The 12,258-nt window shown below is 47.0% G+C and overlaps 1 protein-coding gene across 1 annotated transcript; it reads left to right on the top strand.

The window, feature by feature from the left end:
• Positions 1 to 284: 284 nt before the first annotated feature.
• FGFBP3 (fibroblast growth factor binding protein 3) lies at positions 285 to 1,259 on the top strand. The gene is made up of 2 exons (XM_015288868.4): positions 285 to 331; positions 574 to 1,259. The coding sequence occupies exon 2, from the start codon at positions 653 to 655 to the stop codon at positions 1,154 to 1,156; it is 504 nt and encodes a 167-aa protein (XP_015144354.2). The 5' UTR covers positions 285 to 331; positions 574 to 652; the 3' UTR covers positions 1,157 to 1,259.
• Positions 1,260 to 12,258: the final 10,999 nt, after the last annotated feature.

The following is a 12,258-nucleotide window of genomic DNA, read 5'->3' as shown; positions in this document are numbered from 1 at the left end:
TGCTCTAAACTCACTCAATTCACGGGCAAAACCATTTCCGAGGGAGGTGCCCACAGAACCACCGCCGAAGGACGGGACCCCCCGGCCCGGCCTCCGGAGCGCCAGGAACCCCGAGCAGAGGGGGCGGACACTGCCGGGGGCCCGGACAGCCCCGCGTGTTCCCGGGGGCGGCGGCTGGGGAGGGGCGTCGGGGGAGGCGGAAGGGGGGGGGGGGGGGGGGGAAGCGGGGGTAGGGGGGACAGCCCCCGGCCCTTGATAACCCCCGCACCCGCCCCGCCGCCGCCAACCGACGCCTCGCCTTCCCCGCACCTGTAGCTGCCCGCCGCGCACCGTGAGTTCCCTGGGAGGCTGGGGGGGTCAGCAGTGCCATGGCGGGGGGGGAGCGGTGCGATGGGAGACACGAGGAGAGCAGCTCTGTCTGCAGCTGGGTTTGGCAGGCCTGATGCTGAGAGCTCCCGGCCGGCCAGTCCCGGGCTGCCCGGGCTGAAGGGGAGGGAATGAGGCGAGCCGGGAGCGGGGCCGCGGTCCCCAGCAGCGGGACGGCCGCCCCCCGACAGCCGCGCGTCTCCGCAGGGCGCGGGGCATGCGGCGGGTCCCCTGCAGGTCCGCGCCGTCGCCGAGGCACCGGAGGAGGCACCCGCGGCGCTGAGAGATGAGGCTGCCCCTGGCCCTGCTGGCGCTGGCCGCGCTGGGGACCGCGGGCGGCGGACCGGGCCCGGAGGCGGCGCCGGCGGGGCACTTTTCCACGCCGGAGCAGCACCGGTGCGGCTGGGAGGTGCGCCGGACGGCGGGGGGCAGCGAGCTGCGGCTGAGCTGCCGGCCGCCGGCGGGCCGCGGGGCGGAGCAGAGCTGCGCGTACCGCGGGGAGCCTTGGCGCTGCCCCGCCTACGGCACGCGCAGCCGGCAGTTCTGGCGGCAGGTCGTCGCCCGGCTCCGCCGTCGCCGCCGGCCCTGCGCGGAGGGCGGCCCGCTCAGCGCCCGCTTCTGCGGCCCGGGCCGAGCGCCGCCCGAGGCACAGCTGCGCCTGGTGCCGCCCGGCCCCATGCCGCCCGGCCCGGCCTCCGCCGAGCCCTCCCCCGAGCAGCTGGCCGAGACCTACTGCGCCCAGCGCTGGCACTCGCTGTGCACCTTCTTCGCCGGCTTCTGGCAGGGCTGAGCTCAGCCGCCCCGCCGCAGCCTCGGCCCTCGTAGCCCTTCGCCCCTCCGCTTTGTCAGTTTTTTAACCTTTCTCCCCCAATAAAGTGCCAACTTTGATAACACTCTGGAAAGTCGCGTAACTCCTTTCTCCCCAGAGCCCGCAGCACAGCAGCGAGTGGCTGCCAAGAGCTGGAGAGGTGCGGGGACCGGGGCAGCACAGTGCAGAGTGCACTGAAGTGCCTACAGGGCCACAGGTTCATATAACAGTTTCAAGGTACAATGAAACTGGACAGCAAGAAGCCACGGGTACCAGAACACAGCACAAAGACTCACTGCATAGCCATAGCAAAGCTGCCTTGCTCACACAGATCTATCACACACAGAACAAGCCCAGTCATGTTCCCACAGAGCAGATCAGGTGAAACATGAGCAGACACAGGTGAGAGAACAGCTGTGAAGGGACTCTCATAGCAGCTGAGTTTCTCCCAAGGGATGCTTTGAAAATGAGTGATGTTTTACCAAGCTAATAAGCTATCACCAAAACTGCGTTCCCATTTACAGGAGAATACTCTTCTCACATTGTATCTGGATTATAAAGAATATCAAGAGACATGCACTGAACAGGCTTTTTTTTTTTTTAAGTTCTCAACTTGCTGAAAACTAAAAGTACCAGTGTCTCCAGCATAGGGACCTATATTCTTGTCACTTAGTTAGGAAGTGTTATCTACTCATGGCCAGTAAGATAACAAATCCCAGTGGTTACAGCAGTTTGGTAGGAACACAGTGACACCCCAGCTGCAGCCACACCATCCAGCTGCCACCCAGACCACTGATGCAGCCCCTGCCTGCTCACATCACCCACTGAGGGTGAAAGGCACCACAGCACCCTGGGTCCTGCAGGAACCTTGCAAGACTTTTCCAACTATCTCTCTATTTGCCTGCACACAGCATAAATAAGAGCAAAACACAAGGAATTAGGGTGATATTCTAGTTGCATCCCTCCAGACACATCCTTGTACCACATAACCACATCTTTTCTTTGAAGCAAATTGCTTTAAGAAGGAGGAGGAGGGGTTTGAGACATTAAACACTTCATCCACTTACCAAAGGAGAACTCCGTAGTACATTTTGATGGAGACAGTTCAGGTTTTCCTCAGTCTTGCTTTTTCATTTAGACATCCTGTTCTCATCCTACAAGAGAAGGAACAGCAATTTCTACAACACCTGCCTGCCCTGCATTATTTACAGCAGGGGACGACAGAATTCTACCTTTTCATACAGGGGAGGTAACATATCACAGAGGCTTGATTCTCACAGCTAAGCGTGTTTGTTAGGATGAGGCATGAATCCCACCTCACAGGTAAGCACAGCAGCCTACAGACACGATGCTACTGAGTTACAACAGAATTTCAACAAGCCAGCCCTCCTCAGCTGCCTGCAGGCCATCCCTGCAGGCACATTTAGGTACCTATGCTCCTACACAGACATAAATGGGAGCACCTGTAAGCTCTGTGTGGTTTTAAGGTTGGCTGGGAGGAGACCATCACGAGGCAGTAAGGATTTGCCCAGTGGCTCCCACAAGAGGACTGTGGGAGGCCGTTGCATACATCTCTTCGTACCAAGGTATTTTTCTCTACTGCAAGTAGCTTGGATACTGCTCAGCAGCACTGTGCAAAAGGCTGACTGTCAATGCACAACTCACACTTTAAAAAAAAATTCCATCTCCCTTTTCCCTTATAATATACAACCAGCCAAGTAGCAGGCTAGCGGCCCTAGCACTGCATGCTTTCCTGCAATAACATGCAGCTTTGTTTTACTTCCATGGCATTGGCACAGCAGCTTTGTGTGGTGCCTTTAGAGCTTGTGTTTCATACTATCAGACGCAAAGGTGCAACACCATGGCAACTGATCTGCTAATCCACATCACACTCCATTTACAAAACCAACTAGGAATGCTGAACAAATACAGTGTTTTACCCCAGGAGGAACAGAAAGAAGAGGACCCTTGCTCAGTGCTTCGCTGCATTATTCTCCTTGCTCTCTGAAAGAGCAGAAAGCCTTTCCTGCACATCACAAAATAACGAAATGTAACAACCCAGGACACTGTATCCATTTAATCTACTGTGATTAATAATACCAATATCCAGAGTTAAATAGCAACAATTACTGAGTTTTTGTACCTTGGGTATTGCAGATCCCAAAGGATGGAAAACCAGTTAGATCCATAGAACTGTTTTTAAAGAGTAGATTTGTGCCTCCTCAATCAATAATATTTTCATCCTTCTCCTATGATCAGGTGGTAGCTGACTGTAACCATTAAGCCAACCAAGCACAGGAAGGACCTATAGCCAAGATCTTCACCTCCACCAGAATCTGTTCCTTTCCAGCCCCACAACACAAGCTTGTCACTCTCCTCCCCCCAATCTGCCCCAGACACTGTGCAGTCACAGTGTGTGTAGGCCCACACTGCAGCTAGCCTTACCTCTGCTCTCCCATGGGTGCAGCTAGACCCATCCTTCACCACCTCCCTGATTCCTAACATAGATGGCTCCTGCCACCTCCTCCTTCCTTCTTCAGTTCTTTCTGGCCAAGGCCTACACCCACAACAAACAGCCTGACCACAGTGCTAGAGCCAAGCCCAGCTGCTTTCCCCCACAGGCCTTATGTGCTGTGCTGTCCCAGAGGCAGGTGATCCCAGGCACCACTGATGAGAGGGCCTGCCCCACAGGCAGCTGCAGGTGCTGTTGCCCTCACAAGGGTGCTGCCAGATAAACCTGTCAGGATAATGGAGATTTCTTTCAAGGAAAAGCATGACGTATCTTTAAAAATAAAAAATCAGTTTAGTTTGTAGCTTCTGGATTTTGAATACCAGAGGATGTAACTTTTTTCAAGTTTTCAGGATTCAAAAAAAAAATCATCTTTGCCCCGCATTGTACGCAATCAGAATTGGCTTCTTGCCTTTGGTTGCTCAGTCTGAGTTCACATTTGTTCGGTGAGGTTACACATGCAAGCAAGTACCTCAGTGTCTGGAGTTTCTAACAGGATTACAACATCAATTTTCCTTAGGAGAAACATCAGCGATGCTGAATCCGGGTATGTTTGTAGTGGCAGCTACAGCTGGCTTTGCCTGTGGTTTTTACACATAGAAACCCTTGATAAATAGCAAACTGAAAGTCTCTTTCACCACTTTCTGATTTTGGAGGTACAACTACAATGCGTTACTCTAATTTGTGAGGTTAAAAAGTACTGCAAGCTGTCTTACTGTTTGCAGCAATCCTTGCCTGTAAAGTGATGCCACAAAGTTAATACATGAAATAAATCTTTCTTCAGTAACTGAGCAGAACTAAACTAAGAACAGACATCTGTCAGTGTTTTGCTTAGCAGTGACATCCACAGTGATGGCTGCTTTAGGGCTCACCATGGCTGTGGGTTGCTTTAAAGCATTTCCATTTCTCTAAGTCAGTTTGACACCTATGGGTTAAGTCTGGAATGAGGTGGGAGAGCAGTCCAATATCCACTAAAGGAAAGATGGCTCTTCCCTATGTGGACAGCTCTAGCTCTTGCTTTGAAGTACCACCTATCCTTGCTTTTTAAGAGGAAAACTGAAAACAAGCCAATGCATGCCAATATACTGTGATATATAGAGTACAAGTTGCAGTTTAAGGTGCTGTTGTTATTGAGCTGTCATAGGCATACTTTAAATACTTACAGATTTGACTTGTCAGGCACTGCCTTCTGCACTCTCAGCATATCAGAACTGCTCCAGCGCCACAAGGCACCACTGAAGAGGGCATCCGCCTTCCTCCTCCAGGCCTGGTAAAGCCTCGGTCACCTGCAGAAGTCTAATTTTAGTTGTTTGTGGGAAATCAGGTTTTAGAAGAGGAGATGAGGCTAGTGTTGGGCTCCTGTGACACCTGTGGTTATTTGACGTTGTTTTCTACCTGGGTTTGAGCACAACCTGCTCTGGGGGGATCCCATAGAAGGATGGTGTGTATGTGGAGGCTTGTGGTGCAACTTAAAAACAACCATTAACAAGTAGTAAGACAGAGGGACAAAAAAGCAAGTGAGAGCGGGTTGGATAAAGAACCTTAAATCTCTGGGAATTTCTCTTTAAATGACTTCAATGTATTCCAGGCTCTCCCTTGTGCCTTGAGCTCTTTTCTGAAGCCCACTGTAAAGCAAAGCAAAGCAATGCAAGTGAATGGCAGGCTTTGTGGTTTTGCCAAACACCAAACCCTTTCCTTTGTAATAATTTGGATTTATAAGAATTCCAAGCTCAGTACATTAATGTGGTTACATGAAAGAGGCTTTTACCCATACAGTTTTACAGAGCTCAGATTAACTCTCCCGGCCCTCACAGTGTTTCGTTAAGTGGGTGGGATCTGAGTACAATCACACATAAAATATCTGCAGCTTTAGGAACAGTTCCGAGTTTTGGGGCTTAACCTTGCTTAGTACGTGCTGCTGCAAAGGCAAATATTTTGCCTAGTTTATTTCAGACATTCCGGAGGTTAATGCTGCCATGTTTCCCTGAGGGGGACAAGGGTGTGAGAGGGACAGCAAGAGACAGCAGCCCGGTCTGCATTCCCCTGCTGAATAGCGGCCTGACCTGCCTGCCATGCTGCAGTCCCAGTCCTGGCTCCAGCCTTCGCATGGCAGAGCCCCACACCCCCTGTGACCAGTGCTGTGGGCCCACCCTTGTGGTCTTGAGGCACCAGGGAAACACACAGATGCCTATCTGACAGCAACAATATGATGTATCTGCGTGTTCCAGAGCCCTGATCTCACTGCTGGCCCTCACACCCTGCTTGGGTGCTCGTGTTCCTGACTGCTCTGTGTCAGCGTGCGTGTTGGGAAGAGGGTTCTGCTGCCTGGGGCCAGCACCATTGCTGTGTGAGCAGCTGTCTCACACTTTGCTCTAGGAAACGTGATAGAACAAATGTGTGAAACTATTGAATACGTAGAGCTCACCTGTTCAGTTTTGTCTTGTGCCCTTTAGAAGTGTTCTGTTATAAATGAACCACAGTGATTAATTCTGATGTTACTTCAATTTTACACCCACTGCAGAGCTATCGAATCAACAGAAGAAGTTTTATGTTCATCTCTCAGAGGAAACATAGGAATAATTATTCCTTGTAAAATAAGGAATTTACTGATTTCAGACTCTTATATTCCACTGTTCTCTATTTCAACTGTCATAAAATGAGAAAATGTTTGCTGAAAGGATCATGGTGAACTCAGAATTACACTGTAGAATCATTAAGGTTGGAAAAGACCATCCAGTCCAACCATCAATCCATTACCACCATGCCCATTAACCATGTCCCTCAGTGCCACGCATCATTTCTTATTACACGGTGACGAAGTACTGAAGATAGTTACTTTATCAAGGGGAATACAATACCTCTGTAACACAGAACATATATAGAAGGCTTTTTTTTTTTCAACAGAAGACATCAAAATCCTAAAACAGAATTAATCTATTTCAGCACAGACAGTAAACTGAATATAAAGGAAAAAGTCTCAAAGGATCTTTTTCTGTAAATCATAACCAGAGGCACTATTTAGTCTGAGCAGACCTACTGCAGTCAGCATCTTTTGTTGCAGGACTAAGTGAAGGTCTCGGGTCCCAAAACCTCTGTATGATTTAAACTGTTGAGAAAGAACAAAAAATCTGACAGAAATACTATTTTTTTCTTTCTTTTTTTTTTAAGATTGTGCTTGGAACTAGAAAATATAAGAGACATCATCCTCTGAGTGAAGTTAGTGAAAAGCTGGGGACAAAACCCGAGTGGCTGACTTTGAAGCTGTTTTTCTTTTCAACTAAACAAAGTGCTGTTTCCTTCCAAAGTCACCACCCTTAATAGAAATATGATCTGTACTTACAGGAATAAATCTAGCCTCAACTCCTTGCATTTTCATCTCTTTTTTTAATTTTAAGAGCGAAACCTTTCGAAATTGTGAATAAATTTATCACGTTTTCTTTTGATGGGAAAAAGGTAACAAGACAGCCACACAAGAGAGTATTTGGTGTTAGTTGAGACAAGATGTTGAGGGTTTAGAGCTGATCTTTTGTCTCTGCTCAAAGACAAATGGTTTAAAATTTATATGCATGCTTCTGTCCTGACAGCAAAGGGCTTCGACACTACTCTCACTGAGAGCTAATGGCTCTTTGGGATTCTGCTCTCTAAAGTACCCCGGCATGAAATGGTCCCTTGCGATTCATCCCCTGTTAATAGCAGCTCCAAGACTACAGTCTCGCTCTTTTTTTTTTTTTTTTTTTTTTTTTTTAAGGTTCTATTATCCCCAGCTGAAGCTGCCTGTGTTTTCATTGGATCCAAGGCCATGTAGTGTGGATGCTTTCTCCCCTCCGCTCTATTCTCTCGCAGTCCTCGGCAGACACTGAGGCAAACTGAAGGCCCTATTGAGAGTGGGGCCTGATGTCATCCCACCCAGCGAGGGGCCAATGAGCGCATTCCGACGGCCGACACAGACAGCCAGAGATGTGCATATTAACGGCTTCTTAATAGCTTCTGGGGGCTTTTGAAATCTTTATTAGTCCATGGTAAACAGCGGAGGTAATGTGACGGTTTGTTGCAATGGACCCATCGCCAACAACTTGACAGTGCCATAGTCATGCAGCAGAACAGCACCAGCAAACAAAGAATGCTTTGGTTTAAGAAGTTATTGTAGATCTAACAGAGACAAAGTCTCCTATTTTCATCTCTGGGAGATGAAGGCAGCTCCAAAGCGAGGGCTGGCCATGTGCAGGACACACACATGGGGACAACACAGCACTGGGCCACCAAGAGGCCTTGGGCTGACTTTCTGTGAGCATCAGGATGGCAGGGATAGCCCAAATCGCCTGGCACAGCTTCCAGCAGGACATGAGTCCCCTCCGTGGCCAAGTCATGCTAGCCAGCTCTGGAGAACAGACGTCATCTAACTTTAAATTGGAATGGAAGTGAGTGCAAAAGCTGGAGTGGGGGGGATCAGAAGGTGGAGTTAGAAAAAGTCATTATTTCCTGAAAATGAGTAGCTAATTCATTTTTTAGGGTTACACATTCCAGGTAAGGGCTACGTACATATAATTGCAATTTGTAAACTTTAAAAAGTGGCATGTTGCACACCATCTCTTTTCTGTGTACCTTGGAAATCCCTTTTACCGCATGCTCTTGCAATGAACTCAGCTATCTCTCACTGGCAAGGCAAGGCTGAGGAACATTTCTCATGCCATCAGCTCCTGTGGGCAGAAGCTGGCCTTGCAGATGAAAGAGCCAGCCTTGTCTTTCTCCTGCTTCTTCTCTCTTCCCCTTTCTTTCTTTCTTTTTTTTTTTTTTTATTTTTATGTCAGCACAAATGTTAACGCATCTCTATTACAAACAAGATGAGGGATCCAACCCAACTTAAAGAGCTGCAGGGTGAGTGAGCTTTCAGCAGGGAGGTCATCACAAAGGAGATGAATTGAGGGTCCAAAGCCAGGCAAGCATGGCTTTCAGCAACTGAAATATCACTGAAAACAGCTGTAAGTCTACAGCATAAAAGCTGTTCATGTCTTACAAGTGAAGGCAATTAAGAGTGCACAAAAATCCATTCATTTACCTTCCCTAAACCTGGTCTGAAGAAAGGGTAATTTGAAACTAGCTAACAACAGCATGTCCTTTAGCATCATGGACAGGGAATCAGGCAGAACAATCTGACCTGACAAATGACTCAACATAGCTTCCAAATTCTGCACACACATTTCCTAGTGGATGCGGAAGATGCAAGGCTGTCCCCAGCAGCACCTCAGAAAGACTGATGCCACACAGTCATCGGAGAAACAGGACTTGGGTTGTGTCACTCAGCAGTGATCAGACAAACTCCCTGGAAGACAAAAGGACAGAGCAGCAGGTCTGACACTGGAGAGTTTTAGTGCAGTTAAGTCGTGCTTGGGGTCTGCATGGAGAAAGCTTTGTTATAATTGCTTATCACTTGTATTACAAGAGCACCTGAAGGGCCTAACTAGGATTAATTACATACACCAGGTAGACACAATACCATAAAAAATTTGCGACCCAAGAAGAAGACATGGGAAGAAAAGAAGTACAGAATATTTATTTTTGAGGCAGTTTTAAGGTGTTCCAATAGATTCTGAGTTCTCTGACAGAACTCAGCTCCTCTGAGACAGGCTTGGACAGGGCAGTTTATGATCAGAAAAAAAAAAAAAAAAAAAGACTATTTGGAGCAGAAAAGAGGCTCCTAGACAATAAAGTGGGATTGCTGCTCCAAATGTCTGCATGATCTGTTTTTTTTTTTGTTTTTGTTTTTGTTTTTTTGTCAAAAAACCCACAGTAGGCTGTAGTGAAAAGTGTCAAAAGCTGTCATTATAGACAGGCAGCAAAAACGCTCAGTTCACCATACATATTGCCAGACGAAATGCTAGGGCTACATAAAAGGCAAAACAGATACACTGGTGCTTAACAGCAAGATGAAATGATTGTGCATTAAACTGCACACAGAGACACAGCCTTCTACTCTTTTCTTTAATACCTGCAGCTAACTCCGGCAGATGCTTGTGGCAGCTGTTCCTGAGCCCCTCCCAGAAGTGCTGACCGTTCAGTTGGAGCAAGGCACCAAGTTGTGGAACATTCCCACTCCCTTATTGCAGCGAAGGGGCACAGTCATCCAGTTTTGACCTCCGGTTCTAAAGATCACCAAACATTTGAAATCTTTGTTACAGAGAACTGATTGCAGTTCTGTTCACCTCCTATCGGTAAAATGCTCTGAATTGCATTTTCTGGGCTCAGCTTGGGTCAGATCTCTCTTTAACTCCTAGTGACAACTTCTGTGGGCTCCGATAAAAGGTCATTCAAGTTGATGCATATGTGTGCACGCACACATGCGAGCTCATCCCCAGTGAAGCACAACTTTCCTCAAGTGAAATTAAGAGTTTACTGCAACTGCTGCTGCTGCTCTTGATTAAGATTTTAACTGGAAGAGGTCAGACCAAGAGGTATGATTTCTGCCAGCTCTCTTAAACCAGCACATCTGCATCACTGCCAACAGTGACTGAAAAATGGCAGGATGTAAAAGAGAGAAAGCCCCCCACAAAAATCTATTAAAATGAGCCACGAACACAAAGCCTATGTGGAAAGTCAGGGGAATATGCAAATGTCCGCATGTCCCAGAAACCCTAATCCTATCAAGAATGCAGAAGATGTTAATTTGACCATCTTTCACAGCTCATAAATCTATCTGTAGCAAAGCCAGGCTGCCAGATGTCATCAAGTAGCACTTCTTTGATGCTGGCACTTTCAGCATAGATGCTGATCATGCCTCAGTAAAGACCAATAGAGAGCATTGTATGTGTGGCCTTGAGAGCAGCTTCTCACATTTTGGTACAATAGGAGAAAACAGTGGGAAATGCGAATGACTGATTGTCAGAACTGGTGGTCTCCCTTGTGCTACTTTCCACATACAGACCTGTAGATTTCCCATTTGTTTTACAGTGTTAATATGCAGATTACTCTGTCTAATTGTTCTTAACAATTAGTGGTATATGCTTCTCAACTTAATTTCTGGAATTCTAAACTATAGATACAAGTGGACATAGTTTCCTTCTTGGAATCAGATAATCCTTATTCTGAAACTGCTTAAAACACCGAACAGCTTTGGCATGATCTTACTCTCATGCTTTTAACATCAAGAATAGAAATATCCTACTTCAAAGCAAGTACAGTTCTCAAAATCAAAGAAATGCATACACACGTGTATCCTACTCAAATACAAGGTTGAAAACTGCCCAGTACAATTTAGGCTCTTTATTATCAACCCAGGTCAATTTATTTTGCTTTTACAGGTGTGTACAATAAAGAGCAACAGTGGGTGTTTTTGTGTGAAGGTCTTACCTAGGAGTAACCTGGACGGATCTTCCTTCCATCCAAGCTGGAATGCCTTTCTTGCTGGATCTTGCAGCTCTCTGAGCTCTGGACTGAAGCACTTTGGCACCCAGCTCAGCTGGAAAAAGAAACCAGGCACAGTTACAGAGAACACCGCAGAGAAACAACTGGAAAGACAGGACTTCCCATCAATACAGACGATTTCAGGCTGACTGCTATCTACGGGCCTAGAAATCCTGATGGAAATCACACTTTACTTAGGACTCGTACATCCCTGCCACATGCCATCAGATGGCCTGCTGAGCTCCTGGGGCTGAGCTTGGGAACTGCCATTGCAGCCAAGCTGTGTGCACAGACTTTTCTCTGCAAGACCACGCTCTGAATCCTGGTCTGACTCTACATACCGTAAATGCCCCCTAAGTGCTGACTGAGGCTTTGCTTTACAAAAACAGGTGCACTATCAGGAATATTCATTATTTAAAAGGAAAGTTTCTCTTTCAGGAATTCATTTGATACCAAACCAAAGCTACTTTCTTCAACTGCGTGATTGCAATGCATCAGTAAAGTACTTCAAATCAGGGAAGCACTATTCATCAGGCATTGCTCATCAAATACAGATTTGCTTATCTAAATATGACACTTTCAGATTGCTTGGTAGTTCATTCTATCATTAATTAAAACAATAATTACAGTAACTGTAATTAGTAGCTTCCATTTTGAGTATGATAATTAAAAGCTATAAAATGAAATACTCTCCTCAGTTGTCTCATGAATATTATACACACTAGTTGATTTACCCTTATTTTTGCAATAAAATCCATTTTTTCCTCTGATGTCACTATTTCAGTTCTTCCTACATCAGTCTCATTTTCCTGCTTACCCAGTATTTACCTGCTACTTTACCAGGTTAGCTCTCTGTCTGACCTACGTTGCCCAGTGCTTCACAAAACCAAGTCATTTCCTGTACCCTGTGCTCCCATCCATGGAGACCTGAGCTGAAACGTACTTCAGTTGCACTCCTTCCCCCTAAGACAGCTGAATTGATTCAGCAATTTTATCAGGATTACAGAAGGAGAGATGGAAAGCCTTACTCTAATGTACTCAGGCTGAGCAGAAGAGGAAAGAGGGGGCTTCACCTGATATGTGAAAGTTTTATCTTTTCCCTCTGAACGGAAACAGGAACAGAATATCAAACAGCCCTCTGGGGACATGAGTGCGTGGGTTATCCTTCAGCTTTTCC

The sequence above is a fragment of the Gallus gallus genome, chromosome 6 (genome assembly GCF_016699485.2).
Source record: "Gallus gallus isolate bGalGal1 chromosome 6, bGalGal1.mat.broiler.GRCg7b, whole genome shotgun sequence".
Classification (NCBI taxonomy): Eukaryota; Metazoa; Chordata; class Aves; order Galliformes; family Phasianidae; genus Gallus; species Gallus gallus.
This window is presented reverse-complemented; position numbering and strand designations above follow the sequence as displayed.

Excerpts from the sequence above, each read along its gene's own strand:
- FGFBP3 (XM_015288868.4), top strand. The coding sequence starts at position 653 with ATGAGGCTGCCCCTGGCCCTGCTGGCGCTGGCCGCGCTGGGGACCGCG.